Source organism: Cricetulus griseus, chromosome 4 (assembly GCF_003668045.3).
Source record: "Cricetulus griseus strain 17A/GY chromosome 4, alternate assembly CriGri-PICRH-1.0, whole genome shotgun sequence".
Classification (NCBI taxonomy): Eukaryota; Metazoa; Chordata; class Mammalia; order Rodentia; family Cricetidae; genus Cricetulus; species Cricetulus griseus.
In genome coordinates this window covers 215,044,745-215,059,825 of record NC_048597.1, presented here as the reverse complement: position 1 = coordinate 215,059,825, position 15,081 = coordinate 215,044,745, and the positions used below count along the sequence as shown (strand labels likewise).

At 39.4% G+C, this 15,081-nt stretch overlaps 1 protein-coding gene across 4 annotated transcripts in view; it reads right to left on the bottom strand.

Annotated features, from left to right (window-relative positions):
* Dcaf1 (DDB1 and CUL4 associated factor 1) overlaps nucleotides 1–15,081 on the bottom strand; it is a 54,180-nt gene that overhangs the window by 34,236 nt on the left and 4,863 nt on the right. For 3 of the 4 annotated variants that reach the window (XM_027414429.2, XM_027414430.2, XM_027414431.2), the window contains exons 2-8: nucleotides 13,604–13,721; nucleotides 10,305–10,381; nucleotides 7,098–7,171; nucleotides 4,913–5,026; nucleotides 3,724–3,861; nucleotides 1,779–2,285; nucleotides 972–1,073 (exon numbers count right to left, since the gene is read on the bottom strand). In XM_027414429.2, the coding sequence (XP_027270230.1) occupies nucleotides 972–1,073; nucleotides 1,779–2,285; nucleotides 3,724–3,861; nucleotides 4,913–5,026; nucleotides 7,098–7,171; nucleotides 10,305–10,381; nucleotides 13,604–13,713 (1,122 nt within the window). In that variant the 5' untranslated portion in view covers nucleotides 13,714–13,721. Of the gene's footprint in view, nucleotides 1–971; nucleotides 1,074–1,778; nucleotides 2,286–3,723; nucleotides 3,862–4,912; nucleotides 5,027–7,097; nucleotides 7,172–10,304; nucleotides 10,382–13,603; nucleotides 13,722–13,839; nucleotides 13,859–15,081 lie in introns of those variants that run through there. The other variant, XM_035443928.1, reaches the window with a different exon arrangement.

Here is a 15,081-nt window from a genome sequence, read left to right as displayed (position 1 = left end):
CATACAGGTTCTGGAAACCAAAGTTGGTATTTTAATTGTTGAGCCATCTCTCTAGTTCCAATTTTGTTTCTAAGAAGGATCCTTTTTCTTTTTTTCTTTTTTCTTTTGAGTTTTTTCTTGTTCATACATATTTTATTATCTCTTGTCCCATTTATAAATTTTTACAGAAACAGATGGATAATAATACCCATTTCCAAAAAGAGTGAACAAACATTCAAAGCCACTATCCAATTGCATTTTGGTCAAAATCAGTGTTGTAACTGAATGCAGCTGGGCCACTAGACACAGCTCCAACCTCCAGTGCCATTTCACTGTTCAAGGTATAACCACCAAGTTCACTCCTCAGACACACACACAGACACACACACAGACACACACACCATCCCCATATATTACTTCAATTGTCTGATTTCATCCAGACTTAAAATGTCTAGGGACTGAAAGACAAACTTACTCATTTCAATTCCACGTCAACATAAATTATAGCTGTACTACTGTTTACCGCAGCAGACACTGGTGACATGCAGGTTAACTTAATCAAAATTAACTAAATTTCAAATTTAAAGCCAGGCTTGAATTAGCTCACAAATGTAATCCCAACATCAAAGAGGCTTAGGCAAAAGGATTGCTATAAGCTTGAGGCCAACATGGTCTAGCTATAGAGTTACATGCTAACCTGACAGACTGAGATCCTGTCTCAAAAGTAAATAAATGAAACTTGAGTTCTTCAGAGACACTATATTTTCTTGTTGTTATTATTTTCCATTTTTTATTTTGGGAGGGTGGGGGGTGAGAGGAGGGATGGAAGGGAGAATTGTGGTTGTAATGTAAAATGAGACACTATATTTTCAAGTACTGAAAACTCACATATGATTGGCCAATACTGCTGTACTAACTGCATTTAGCATGAGTTTCATAAACACCAAATACTAATAAAATGCTCAGTGACCTAATATTTTTGAGATCTTTACCTTGAGTGCCTCAAAAGTAAGCAGAACATCATTAGTCTGTTTCAGATCAATATAAAACATCATCAATTCTCGTGATCCAAGTTGCATGAATATGGGAAGTAACTGAAATGAAAACCAAAAAAAAAAAAAAAACTCTTAAACTATGGTTTTTCACATTCCCTGCATTTATGAAGAATATTAAAGAAATGAAACCTCAAAGAATAAATTAAAAAAAGTTAATTTTTTTTTAAAAGTACCCCCGCCATGAAGAATATGTCCATATGAATAGGAATGGTCCCCACAGACTCATGTGTTTGAATACTTGGTTCATAGAGAGTAGCACTATTGGGAGGTGTGGTTTTGAAGGAGGAGGTGTGTCACTAGAGGGTGGGCTTTGAAGTCTCAGAAGCTCAAACCAGTTCACTTCATGCTGCCCACCAATCCAGATGCAGACCTGAGTTCCTTCTCCAATACCATGTCTGCCTATATGCCAGCATGCTTCCTGTCATGATAATAGACTAAACCTCTGAAACTGCAAGCCAGCCCCAATTAAATGTTTTCCTTTTATGAGTTACCGGGGTCATGATATCTTTTCACAGCAATAGAAAACCTAATGAAGACATGTGTTCACATACCATGTTTACATGAATACAATTGGATCAAACTAACCTTTTATCAGGAGTGGGCTGCATAAGACCTTATTTATTTGAAATGAAGACCTTTCCAGAATGTAGTTAAAAGTGTCAGTGGGCAATATATAACCATAAATACCTAGACATAAACATAATAGTCCCAAATTGTGACTAGTACCTTATGCCAATAACTTACCTCTTGATACTCTCCTAGAGGGGTCAGATACTGGAGAATAAGTCGCTGCTCAATAGCAGGAGTCATAGGATAAAGGGTATAATTGGTGCCAATCACCCAGGGGGACATTTCCGACCAGCTGCTATTAGACAGCTCAACAAACACACGATCTGGGTCAGAAGATGAGAAACCCAACTTCTGCTTGGCCTTCCTAAAGTTCTCTCTGTCACCATGCTTTGCAGACTTGTTCTTCTTTAATCCTTCCTCAGGCTTAGTTGCTGAGTTCACTCTACTACTGGTCTTGTGACCTGAATCCAGACGAAAGGAGATCTCCATATCTCTAGAAGTTTCTTGCTCTCCATCCACAACATCTACTGTCATGTCACCATAGTCCATATCCACAGCTTCCTCATCCAGAGGCAAAAGAGGTTCTGATGAAAGCTTCCGTGGACTAGGACGCTTATTTTCCTGCCTCAAAGCCACTTCCTGAAGCTGTAGCTCTCTCAGTCTTCGAAGCACTATTGCCACCTAGCAACAAATATTAGAGTGAAAGGAGTTATTCTTTCTGAATTTTAATTTACATGATTCTTATTAAATAATTCTTTTCTTTGTGTTTGTTTTATGAGGTAGAGTCTCACTCTTCCTTTGCCTCTCAAATGTTAAGATTTGTAGTCACATGCCACCACAAACAGCTCGTTATATATTACTTCCTATTAAACAGAACACAATACTCATGCAATTAGCCCAATGCCTGGGAATAGTAGATTTGATAAATATGTTGATTTAATTTCTGTGATTTGATGAAATAGTCTATTTTAAAGTGGATATGGTGGTGTTCCCCTTTAATCCCAGCACTCGGGAGGCAGATGGATCTCTGTGAGTTTGAAGCCAGCCTGATCTACAGAATGAGTTCCAGGACAGCATATATATATATATATATATATATATATATAGAGAGAGAGAGAGAGAGAGAGAGAGAGAGAGAGAGAGAGTGTTTTTCCAGAAAACCCAAACCAGAAGATTTAACATAAAACACACCATTTACAAGTGGTCTGTTTGGGTCAAGGTAGACTAGACTATGCATCCCACCTAAAAAAGTAGAAGCTAGATTTATTCATGAACTATTTTTAAATTGGCTTTGAATAAAAATCAAAACTAAAGATTTCAAAAACTTACTGAATATATTATATGTCACTAGCAACTACATAAACTAATGTCCAAGTTTGCCTTCTTAAACCTTTTAGTATTTATTTTGGGGACCAAAAGTAAAAGCTGGTTCTATGTTTATTTGAGTGCAGTAGTACATGCCTATAACTTCAGTACTTGGGAATTGAAGCAGAAGTACTGCTGTAAGTCTGAAGCCAGCCAAAGCTACACAGTGAATTCAAGGCTAACCTGGGCTACACAGAAAATGTCTTTTTTAAAAGAAAACATACACACACACACACACACACACAGAGGAATAGCAAAGCAAAAAAGAATGATACTACATTAAAGAAGGGGTTTGTACCTGAACTTCAATCTGAATTCCATTTCTTTTTTTGTTTTGTTTTGTTTTCAAGACAGGGTTTCTCTGTTGCTATAGAGCCAGACCTGGAACTTGCTCTGTAGACCACGCTGGCATTGAACTCAGTTACCCCCTGCCTCTGCCTCTGCCTCCCAAGTGCAAGGATTAAAGGCGTGCACTACCACTACCCAGCTGCCATTTCTTTTAAAATTTAGAATATTGGATAAATGAAAGGTAGATGAGTAAACTGATAATGAGTCTAGTAAAATATTAACAACCCATTCAACTGGTACAGATTCAAATATTCACTAAAATTCTTTCAACTTTGCTACATGTTTCAAAATCTTCAAAACACAAAGGATAAGGAGAGAGAAGAGAGCAGAACACAGGGAATGGAAGATATACCTACTCAGATTCAGGCAGTAATTGTGCAACAATTCACTCTAAGATGGTCCTTACCAGCTGTGAATTTTCATCTCTGTAGTTGGCAGCAATGTCTTGATTTTCCATAGCACCTCCTAACAATCCAGTAGAATATGTTCTCAGTGGCTGATCAGCCTCTCGGGCCCATTTGAAAAGATTTTCAACAATTCCTTCCTATAGTAAAGGATAAGAAATAGTACAATTCAGAAAAGGCCTATTTTCATAACTAAAATAATAAGCCAAGGTTTCCATCCCATAACAAAAAAAAGGTAAACGTTTCAGTGATAGACTAGGGATGGTTCAGACAGCTTGCTGCACAAGCATGAGGACCAAAGTTCAGATCCCATACATACCTCTAACAACTCTAAGGGAGTAAAGAAAAAGAGGCCCGCTGGGATACCCTAGCTTCCAACACAACAGAGAAAATGTGAGCCTCAACTTCAATGAAAGACTGCCTCAAAAGAATAGGTGGACCATGATATAGCAGGCCACCTGACACCTTCCTATGGCCTCTTAAGTGCATGCACAGGCCCGTGCCTACACGTGTGCATGTGCATGTGTATTCCAGTGTTGCTCTTTAGAGTAACTAGGTGTAATCTCCTTTACCACAAAGGAAGAAAAAGAGCAAGAATTTAAATGAAACCACAATAAACTTTTTAAAACATGATCTTAGGCTGGGAATTGGTGGCGCATGCCTTTAATCCTAACACTCGGGAGGCAGAAGCAGGCAGATTTCTGTGAGTTCAAGGCCAGCCTGGTCTACAGAGTGAGTTCCAGGACAACCTCCAAAGCAATAGAGAAACCCAGTCTTGAAAAACAAAATAAAAAATAAAATAAATAAAAAAAATAAACAAAAACAAAAAAACCATAATCTTAAGATTCTAAAAAATATTATTTCACCCATATAGAAGGTAGCTGTCCAAATAACATACTTTTGTTGATTTGGGAGATAGCATATTAGGGAGATCAGTGTGGCATCGAACTCCAAATTAGCAAAAGATGACTTTCAGCTCCTGATTCTCCTGCCTCAAACATCCCCATGCTGAGGTAGCAGCTAGATACCACCTGATTCAAGTAACTGCTCTTTAAATTTTTCTTTTGTCTATCTAGAGCACCCATTGCTACTTGAATAAGACACAATTAACAATTACTGTAGTAACAAACACAAATCCAACAATTCAATCCACTCAAACAAAAACACAATGACTTTTCTTCTATCAAATACCTTTTCTTGAAAGACAACTGCAGTTTCTAGACCTGGCATGATGTCCAGTAGCAGTCTGCAAGCTGCAGTATTTAAAGGGGGCTCTCTACTTGTCATCACATACGCATTCACCAGCTGTAAAGAAAGAGGAGGAAAGAAAACAAAGGGAGGGATGGGGGTAAAAAGAAATGAGTGGACATGATCAATGTACTATAAATAAATGAGAAATACTAAAATGAATGCCATCAACTTGTATAATCAATGTGTTAATACTCGAAATTTTTAATAAAGGTATAAAGGAGTACTATTTGTTCTGGAATTCAATCCAATCCAATTAAGTAAGTTTAATGAATTTATTAAACTTATTTATTATTTATAATAAATTTTTATATTTATATTTATAATAAATATTTATATAATATTTATATTTATTTATATATATTTATTTTATAATTTTATATATTATTTATATATTTGTTTTGTTTTTGAGGTGGTGCTTATTTTGAATTAGGGTCTCATGAAGCTCAAAAGCAATCTTTTTCCTCCCTCAGCCCGCCAAGTGCTAGGACTGCTTACATACATAAACCAACACACTGGTTCCCATCATTTTCCACTTCCAACTACTAATACGCATAATTTCTTTAGCTACTGCTACTTTCAGGAACTATAAGAGAAATGTGTTCATAATGTGTGTATACACACACTCTCTTTTACACATCACAACAGACAGAAAACACCTTCCTACCCACTCACATACCAAAGCATACAACAGTTTTAATGCAGAATCATACAATGCATATCATTCTTATGTAGCAAGAATTCTAATTGGTATTAATAATAAAAAACCCAGAGTCAGCTATCAGGGGTAAAAGCTGAAAGATCAGAGAAGCAAAGCAGCCATCCACTAGAAAGTTTTTACCTCTACCAATGCTCAGACCATAGCAGTGATCCTGTCCTCAGACTTTCTGCTCAACTACATGGCTTCTCAAACTGCTTCCTCAGACTGCCACCTCAGACTGTCAAGAGCTGCTGGCTCCTCCCACCTTTTTTCCTTTCTCTGCCCAGCCATGTCCCTTCCTGTCTCCACCTCCATAGTGCTTAGATTAAAGGTGTGTCACCCCAAGTGCAGGGATCACCTCTGTGTGAGCTGTTTTTCTTAGACTGGATCAATGTCGTGTAGCCCAGGGTGATGGGGGAAGTGCTTCTGTGTATGTGTTTGTCTTATTGGATGATAAATAAAGTAATGTTTGGCCAATGAGGCAGCAAGTTAGAAGGGACTAGGAGTCAAGGAGGATTCTGGGAAATGTAGTAAATAAGTGGTGATCCACAGGAAGTGACATGGCAAGGAGACTCATATATAAACAAGGGCAAGAAGGAAGTGGGCCCCTTCTCTATTCCTCCAGAGTCTCCATGTGATCCCAGGATGAGGGCACCAATGGAAGGCATACTAAATAAGTCTTATAAAAATATATAGATTTATGATAATTAAGACTGAGCTAACAGATGAGAAATCCTAGTCATTTGCCAAGCAGCATTTTCTACCTAATATAAGTCCCTGTGTATCATTTTGGCCATCCATGTGGCGGGCAGAACTCAAGCAGGTGGCGGAAAGATTTATCGTAATACCAGGGTGCCTTGAACTAACAGAAATCCGTCTGCCTGTCTGCCTGTCTGCCTGTCTGCCTGTCTCCCTGTCTCCCAAGTGCTGGAATTAAAGGCCTTCACCATCACTGCCTGGCCTCTATGGCTAACTAGTGTGGCTGCTGGAATTAAAGGTGTGCACCACCACTACCTGGCCTCTATGGCTAACTAGTGTGGCTAGCTTTTCACCCTGATCATCATCTTCTTTTGTTAGATCATAAACAAAATATCACCACACTCTTACTTTTCCATTCAAAAGAACATTTACATTCCTAAATCAAAACAGTCCTGCTAAAGAATAAGCAGTGATACCTTGAGAGCCTTTACCAATACTTGACACTAAACAAAGTACACACCAAACAGAAAATAATTTCATCACAACCAGAACTTTGCTGAAAAAGGAGCTTGATTACTTTTTCAATAACCAAATTAAAATAAAAAATCTAACCACTCTACTCTGAACTTTAACAAAGTTTTAGGTGACAAAAAAACCTATTATATAAACAAACAAATAAATGTATGATTATCTTCTGATAATTACTGAAGGAAAGAAAAGCAAACTTACTGCATTCATGAAATCATCATTCTTGAAGAGTATTCTCAGTAAGTGGCCCAGCATGCACTCTGGATCAGCTCGACCTACCAAAAGAAGAGGAACACACAAAGGAATAAGTAACCCTGTCAAACAAATTAGACCTATCAAATAACATCTGGGTTCTTATAAATATGACTAATAAGCTGTCAGCAAAAATAAACAGAAACAAAGACAAGAGTAAATTTAGTAACATTTTTAGGGCTAGACAAGGTAGCACACACCTCTAATCCCAGCACTTGGTAGGCAGAGGCAGGCAGATCTCTATGAGGCCAACCTGGTTCACACAGCTAGAGCTACATAGTGAGATCCTACCTCAAAAAACACGCAACAGCAATAATTTTTAAGAATCACTCTCTAGGGGCTAGGTAGATAGATTAGTCACTAAAGTGCTTACCATGCAAACATGAGGACCTGAGTTTGATCCCTGAAACCCATGTAAAAAGCCAGGCATAGGTGCACACTTGATGTCCCAACAATTGGAAGGTGGAGACAGAATGATCTCTAGACCAGCCATCCTAGCCAAACTAGGAGCCCCAGATCCAAGTGAGAGACCGTAGGAACTAGATGGATAGCTCCTGAGGAACAACATCTGGCCTCCACATGCACACATATTAGAAAAAGTTCACTCACATACTTACATATATATGAATATACATAAATACACCCACACATACAAAGAAAGAAAGATTGATTTCTGAGCAGTGGTGGTTCAACCTTTTATCCCAGCAACTTGAGGGGCAATAGTAGGCAGATCCGTTATGAGTTCCCGGACAGCCAGGGTTACACAGAGAAACACTGCCTCGAAAAATCAAAATCAAAATCAAACAAAAAACCCTGATCTTCCCACTGCTCATCACACTGCCTATTCAACAATACTAAATTAAATAATGGCACTCTGGAACTAGATAAGCATTACTAAAGTCTTAAAAAAAAAAAAAAAAAGAGGCTGAAGAGATGGTTCAGTAGTTAACAGTAATTGCTGCTCTTACAGAAGACCCAGATTCAGTACCAAGCACTACATGGCAGCTGACAACTACCAACTGTATTTTCCCACAAATACCAGAATAATTATTTCAGATAAAGATAAAGAAAACCTGTTTTCTTTTTTAAGTTAGAAATGAGGGGAAGGGGTCTGGAAAGATGGCTCAGAGGTTAAGAGCACTAGCTGCTCTTCCAGAGGTCCTGAGTTCAATTCCCAGCAACCACATGGTGGCTCACATCATCTATAATGAGATCTGGTGCCCTCTTCTGGCATGCAGGGATACATGCAGGCAGAACACCGTATACATAACAAATAAACAAATAAATCTTAAAAAAAAAAAAAAGGGGGGGGGAACGACTAGTGAAATGGTTCAATGAATAACAGTGCTTGACGAACAAGCCTGATGACCGGAGTTCATCCTTGGAACCCATGGGGGAGAAAGAACCAACTCTTGAAAATTTCTCCTTTAACATCAATACATTCCATGGCAGAAGCACACCTGTACACGTACGTACACACACACTCTGAAACAAAATATAATTAATGAATAAAAAATTATAGCCGGGCGGTGGTGGCGCACGCCTTTAATCCCAGCACTCTGGAGGCAGAGGCAGGCGGATCTCTGTGAGTTCGAGACCAGCCCAGTCTACAAGAACTAGTTCCAAGACAGCCTCCAAAGCCACAGGGAAACCCTGTCTCAAAAAAAATATATATATATAAGGGCAGCTGGGTGGTGGTGGCACTCAGGAGGCAAAGGCAGGACAATTTCTCTAAGTTCAAAGCTAGCCTGGTCTATAAAATAAGTTCCAGGACAGCCAGAGATGATACAGAGAAACCCTGTCTCAAAACCAACCTCCCCTCCACCAAAAATAAAAGAAAAAAAAAAGTCAAAAGAAAATCCTTAAGTCTTTAGTTTAAGTACATTAATTTAGTTCCTTTAACTAATATACATTCTATTTGATCCTGAAAGTGATCTATAACCATCAAATATTTCATTTTCTTTTTATTTCTACACAGGGTTTCTCTATGTAACAGAGGCCTGGACGTCCTGGAACTTGCTTTATAGACCAGACTGACCTCGAACTCACAGACCTCCGCCTGCCACTACCTCCCAAAATGTTGGGATTAAAGGTAATGTGCCACCATACCTGACTTATCACACATATTACAATTTTACTAGAATGTTTTTCCATGTCTCATCTTGAGAAATAGTGTAACACACACACACACACACACACACACACACACACACACACACACACACACACTTAGTTTTTATGAGGGTCCCACCATGTAATCCTGGCTCCTGGCTAGTCTAGAATTCACCTCATTTAAGTCAGGCTGGCCTTGAATTCACAGAAAATCCAGTCTCTGCCAACCAAGTGCTGGAATTAAAGATATGCGCTACCATGCCCAGCACAAATATAAGAACTTAAAATCAACCAAAGAGATCCAGGCAGTGGTGGCATATGCCTTGAATGCCAGCACTCAGAAGGCAGACACAGAAAATCCTATCTTAACAAACCAAAATAATAATAATAATTACCACAAAGGATGCTATTTCAATTGAAAAGTACTATTAGCAATTTTCTTTTTAATTTTTTTTTACTATTATCTCTATGTCGGAGGGATTGATATATAGGTGTGTATATGATCATGCCACAGTACACCAGGGCACATATACAGAAGTCAGATAACAATCTTGAGTGCTTCTCTTCTTTACCTTTACATGATCTCCAGGGATCAAACAGAATTCAGCCTGTCAGGCTTGCAGCAAGAACCCACCAAGCCATCTGCAAAGCCCAACAATTTTCTTTCTTTCTTCTTTCCTTCCTTCCTTTCTTTCTCTTTTTTTTTTTTTTTTTTTTTTTTTTTTTTTTTTTCTGAAACGGTTTCTCTGTGGCTTTAGAGCCTGTTCTGGAACTCTCTAAGTAGACCAGGCTGGCCTGGAACTCCACCTGCCTCTGCCTCAGGTTGCTGGGATTAAAGGGGTGTGCCACCACCACTGGGCAGTAACTTTCTCTTTAAAAAAATAAAGAACACAGTAGCACAGTGGCACATGCCTGTATCTCAGCTACTCATGAGGCTATGGTGGGAGAATCAAGAATTTTAGACCTGTCTGAACAATACAGCAAGATCCTGTTTCAAAAGAAATAGAAAATAAAAAGTCTCAGACATGAGAATATACATCTTACCAGGATGTCGATCATCAAATGGATCTGGATCTCCTTTACGATATTCTTCAGTTTCTTTTTCAATTAATTCTGACATCCTAGCACAAAAGGAAAAGAGTTAACTCTGAACAAGCATACAAAAATGCCAGGCAAAACCCCAACATTGAGGAGGTTGAGGCAGGAGGCCTACTTTTAAGCTCAAGGGCAACCTGGGCTACACAGTAAGCATCATCAGCCCAGTCAGGGCCACATAGTAAGACCATGTCAGAAAAAAAGCAAAAGTAAAATTCAAAAAAGTACATCATTAGCCAGGCATTGTTGGGCATCCCGCCCAGCACTCAGGATGCAGAGGCAGGTGATTTTCCTGAGGAATAACAAAATCTAAATAAATCACCTCATAAATATTGTGTAAGGAGTCATGTAATTACTATCTTTAAAAATAACCGCCTCTCTCCTCTTCCAACTTTTTTTTTTCTTTTTTTTTGTGTGTTTTTCTAGACAGGGTTTCTCTGTGGCTTTGGAAGTTGTCCAGGAACTGGAACTAGCTCTTGTAGACCAGGCTTGGTTTCGAACGAGTGCTGGGATTAAAGGCTTGCGCCACCAACACCCAGCTCAAATTCCTTTTTATTCATGAACTCTTGTTTTATTTATTTATTTATTTATTTATTTATTTATTTATTTATTCTTGTGTACAGGTGTACATGTGTGTGCAGGCCAAAAGACAATCCCAAGTATCATTTCTCAGGAATGCAGTCCACATGTTTTTTCTTTGAGGCAGGATCTCTCACTGGACTGGAATTCACCAAACCCGACAGGTAGACAGACCAGCAAGCCTCAGAGACCCTTCTTTCTCATCCTTCCCAGCACTGGGATTACAAGTGTACATCACCAGGCCTAACTTTTGTTTTAAACACTTGGTTCTGGGGATCAAATTCATACTTGCAAGACAAGTACTTTAGTTAACCAAGCTATCTCTTCCAGTCCCCCCACCCACTTTTTATTCTTCTATGGCAAAAATCTGATGTACTCCAGGCTAGGTTCTAATTCCTTACTAAGCTGAGAATGACCTCAAACTCACGATACCAAACAATGGCATCTAATGTGTATGCCACTAAGCCTAGCTCTATTTATACAAACTTGATGAAAACAAGAAAAATTACTTGAGTACCCTAAACAAGTCACATCATTTTGGTCTTTTTTAAAAGACATTTTTATATAGATTTTAAGCTTAGTTTAGTCCGTTAATCTATTATTATGATAACTCTCTAATAGTATGCTATCCATCCCGAGTCAAACATGCCTATACAAAATCAAATTCCTCACTTTTTATTGTATCTTTCTTTTTGTCTATGTCTGTGCATGCATATGTGCAAGCACACCATGACAGAGCATATGTGCAGGTCAAAGAATAACTGCCAAGAGTGAGTTCTCTCTCTTGGATGCTCTGGAACTATACATAGATCAGGCTAACCTCAATTCATAGAGATCCACCTGCCTAAGGCATTGCCACCAAGTCCAGCTAAATTTCCCACTTTTCAAAAATTATGTGTGTCTGTGTGGGGTGTGTGCATGAGGCCAGAAAGAGGAGCTAAATCCCCAGCAGCTCGAATTATTGGTGGTTGTAGGCTGATGGGGGAAATGTCCTTCTGCATGCTTCAAATATATGTTTCTCTTATTGGTTTAATAAAATGCTGATTGGCCAGTAACCAGGCAGAAAGTATAGGCGGGGCTACCAGACTAGGAGAATGCTGGGAAGAGAAAAGCAGAGAGGAGCCGCCAGGCAGATGCCATGTAGCTACCAGGAAGATAGGATGCTAGGCATTCTCTGGTAAATGTAGAAATAGATTAATAGCTATGGGTTAATAATTAAGAGAGCTAGCCAGTAAGAAGCCTAAGCCATTGGTCAAACAGTTTATAATTAATAGAAGCTTCTGTGTGTTTATTTGGGACTAAAGGGCTGGGAAGAAATTCCGTCTTCAGTAAGCCACCCAACATTGGTATTGGGAACCAAATTTGGGTCCTCTGAAAGAGCAATAGGTACTTGTAACCAGAGCCATTTCTCCAATCATATAAATTTCCCTTTCTTTTAGTTTTAAACTTTTTAAAATGTTTATTTTTATGTGAATGAGTATCTGCATGTATGTATTATGTATACTACATGTGTGCCTAGTTGCCCATGGAAGCCAGAAGAGGACTCAGATCCCTGGAACTAGAATTACAGACAGTTGTGAAGAGCCATCTAAGTGCTGGGGATTGAACCCAGGACCAGTCAGTACTTTTAACCACTAAGCCCTCTCTCTAGCCCTAAATTTTCCTTTTCCTATTTTTTTTTTTCTTTTTACTTATTTTTTTTGCTATTGGATCTCACAAAATGGCCCGGGCTGTCCTGGAACTCACTATGTAGACCAGCCTGGCCTCAAACTCAAGAGATCCTCCTGCCTCTGCTTCTCAAGTGCTGAGATAAAGGGCATATGCCACCATACCCAACAACTTTTCCTTTTTTGGGGGGGGGGTTTCAAGACAGGGTTTTTCTATATCGTTTTAGAGCCTATCCTGGTACTTGCTCTATAGACTAGGCTGGCCTCGAACTCACAGCGATCCACCTGCCTCTGCCTCCCAAGTGCTGGGATTAAAGGAGTGCACCACCAACGCCTGGCAACTTTTCCATTCCTAAAACTTTGCAACCCAAATCTCTAAAATATTCCTCAATCGCACTCCATCTCATCCTCTGACACAGGGTCCATCTCTCACTGACTAGCTATACCTGCTGGTCATAAGCTCCAGAGATTTATTTGTCTCCATCTGTCTGCATTAGATTATAAACACAAACCATATCTGGTTTGCTTGTCTTATGTTTTTTTTTGTTTACATAAGTGCTAGAGATCTGATCTCAAGTCATCATGCTTACACTGCAGGCACTATCATCTCCTAATATTTACATTCTCTTAACTCATTTTGGCTAAATTCTAACTATTTTTTTAAATAGTTTAAGTATTTGTTCTTTAGACTTTGATTATTATTAGTGTGTGCATTAAGTCAGAGGACAACTTCACTTTTGTCTACTAAGCCTTGTCTTTTTTTAAAGACAAGGTATGTAACCCTGGCTATCCTGGAGTTCACTATGTAGAACAGTGGTGTCAGATCCCCTGGAGCAGTTATGAGCAGCCCAACATGGTGCTGGGAACCAAATTCTACAAAAATTACAGATGTTCTTAACTGCTCAGCCATCTTGCTAGCACCAATACACCTATTTTTTTAAATATAGTTTTGTGTATAGAAAAGAAAGACAAGTTTTGTGTGGAAAAGCAAATTATTCTTACCTGGTAAGGATAGGTACCATATCCTGCCCACTGCCATGGTCCTTTTCCCACTGCTCCAGCAGGGTAGTGAGCTCAGCTTTGGAGTCCACATGTACCACTACCGTAGTCATGGCTTGGCCTAGAGAAGTAAAAACAGTAAGAAATGAACAAAACAAACATATCTGACATAGTTGCCACAAAAAGAAAAGGATGGAGGTAGTAGGTAAGGGATAAGCTGGACTGGGGAGATGACTCACTTGTTAGCGTCTGAGGCCAGCCTGGTCTATACAGTGAGTTTTACTCCAGCTAGGGCCACAAGAGAGACCCTGTCTCCAAAATATGGGTGGGAGGGCACTGAAACTGAAGAGGTGATGGCTGCAATCAATTGTCAATCTACTAAATACCACTGGGTTGTAAATTTACAATCTTCCGGGATAGGGAGACAGGCTCTCATTAGTAGCTCCAGCTGACATAACCACCACATCAGGCTTACAAGTTGTTTTTAAAGACAAGATATGTATCCTAGGCTACTTTTGAACTTACTTTATATCCAGGAATGACTTTGATTTTCTGATTCTCCTGCTTCTACCTCCCAAGAGCTAGGATTAGAGATATATAACCACTACAGAGGTTTATGGAGTACTGAGGATTGAACTGAGCTTCACGCATGCTAGACGAGTGCTCTACCACATAACAGTCCAGCTCCTTTTTATTTTTTCCATATTTTAAAAGGTTAAATTTTTAAAAGAAATGAATAAATAAATAAGTAAATATAAAAGTAAGTAAATAAGCCAGGCGTTGGTGGCGCACGCCTTTAATCCCAGCACTCGGGAGGCAGGGGCAGGCAGACCTCTGTGAGTTCGAGACCAGCCTGGTCTACAAGAGCTAGTTCCCGGACAGCCTCCAAAGCCACAGAGACACCCTGTCTTGAAAAGCCAAAAAAAAAAAAAATAAGTAAATAAATGAGCCTCACCATGCCTTTAATCCCAGCACTTGGGAAGAAAAGGCAGGAACATCTCCGTGAATTCCAGGACAGTCAGGACTACATAGAAAGAGATCCTGTCTCAAAAAGAACAAGCTAGGCATGGGAATGCAAGCCTTTTAGTTCCAGCACACGAGAGGCAAACGCAGGTGGATCTCTAAGTATGAGGTCAGCCTAGTCTACACAAAATAAGCTCCAAGATAGCCAGGGCTTTGATAACCACCCCTCAACACTCCCCACCCCACCTCCCACACACCCCCCACACCCCCACTCCCCGCCCCAGCAAAAAAAAAAAAAAAAAAAACCTGTAAAGAATGCCCTTTAAGCAATCAGCCTTCTAGAATACATACACTGTTACAGCTTTCTGCTGCTTTCACTTACTTTTGGTTGGCAATTTTTGTTTTGTCCTTTGACAATGACAGGGATTGAACACAGGGCCTTGCTCAGGTTAAGTAAGAACTCCACTACTGAGCTACATCACTAACTCTTGGTTTATTCATTTTGTTGTTTGGTACTA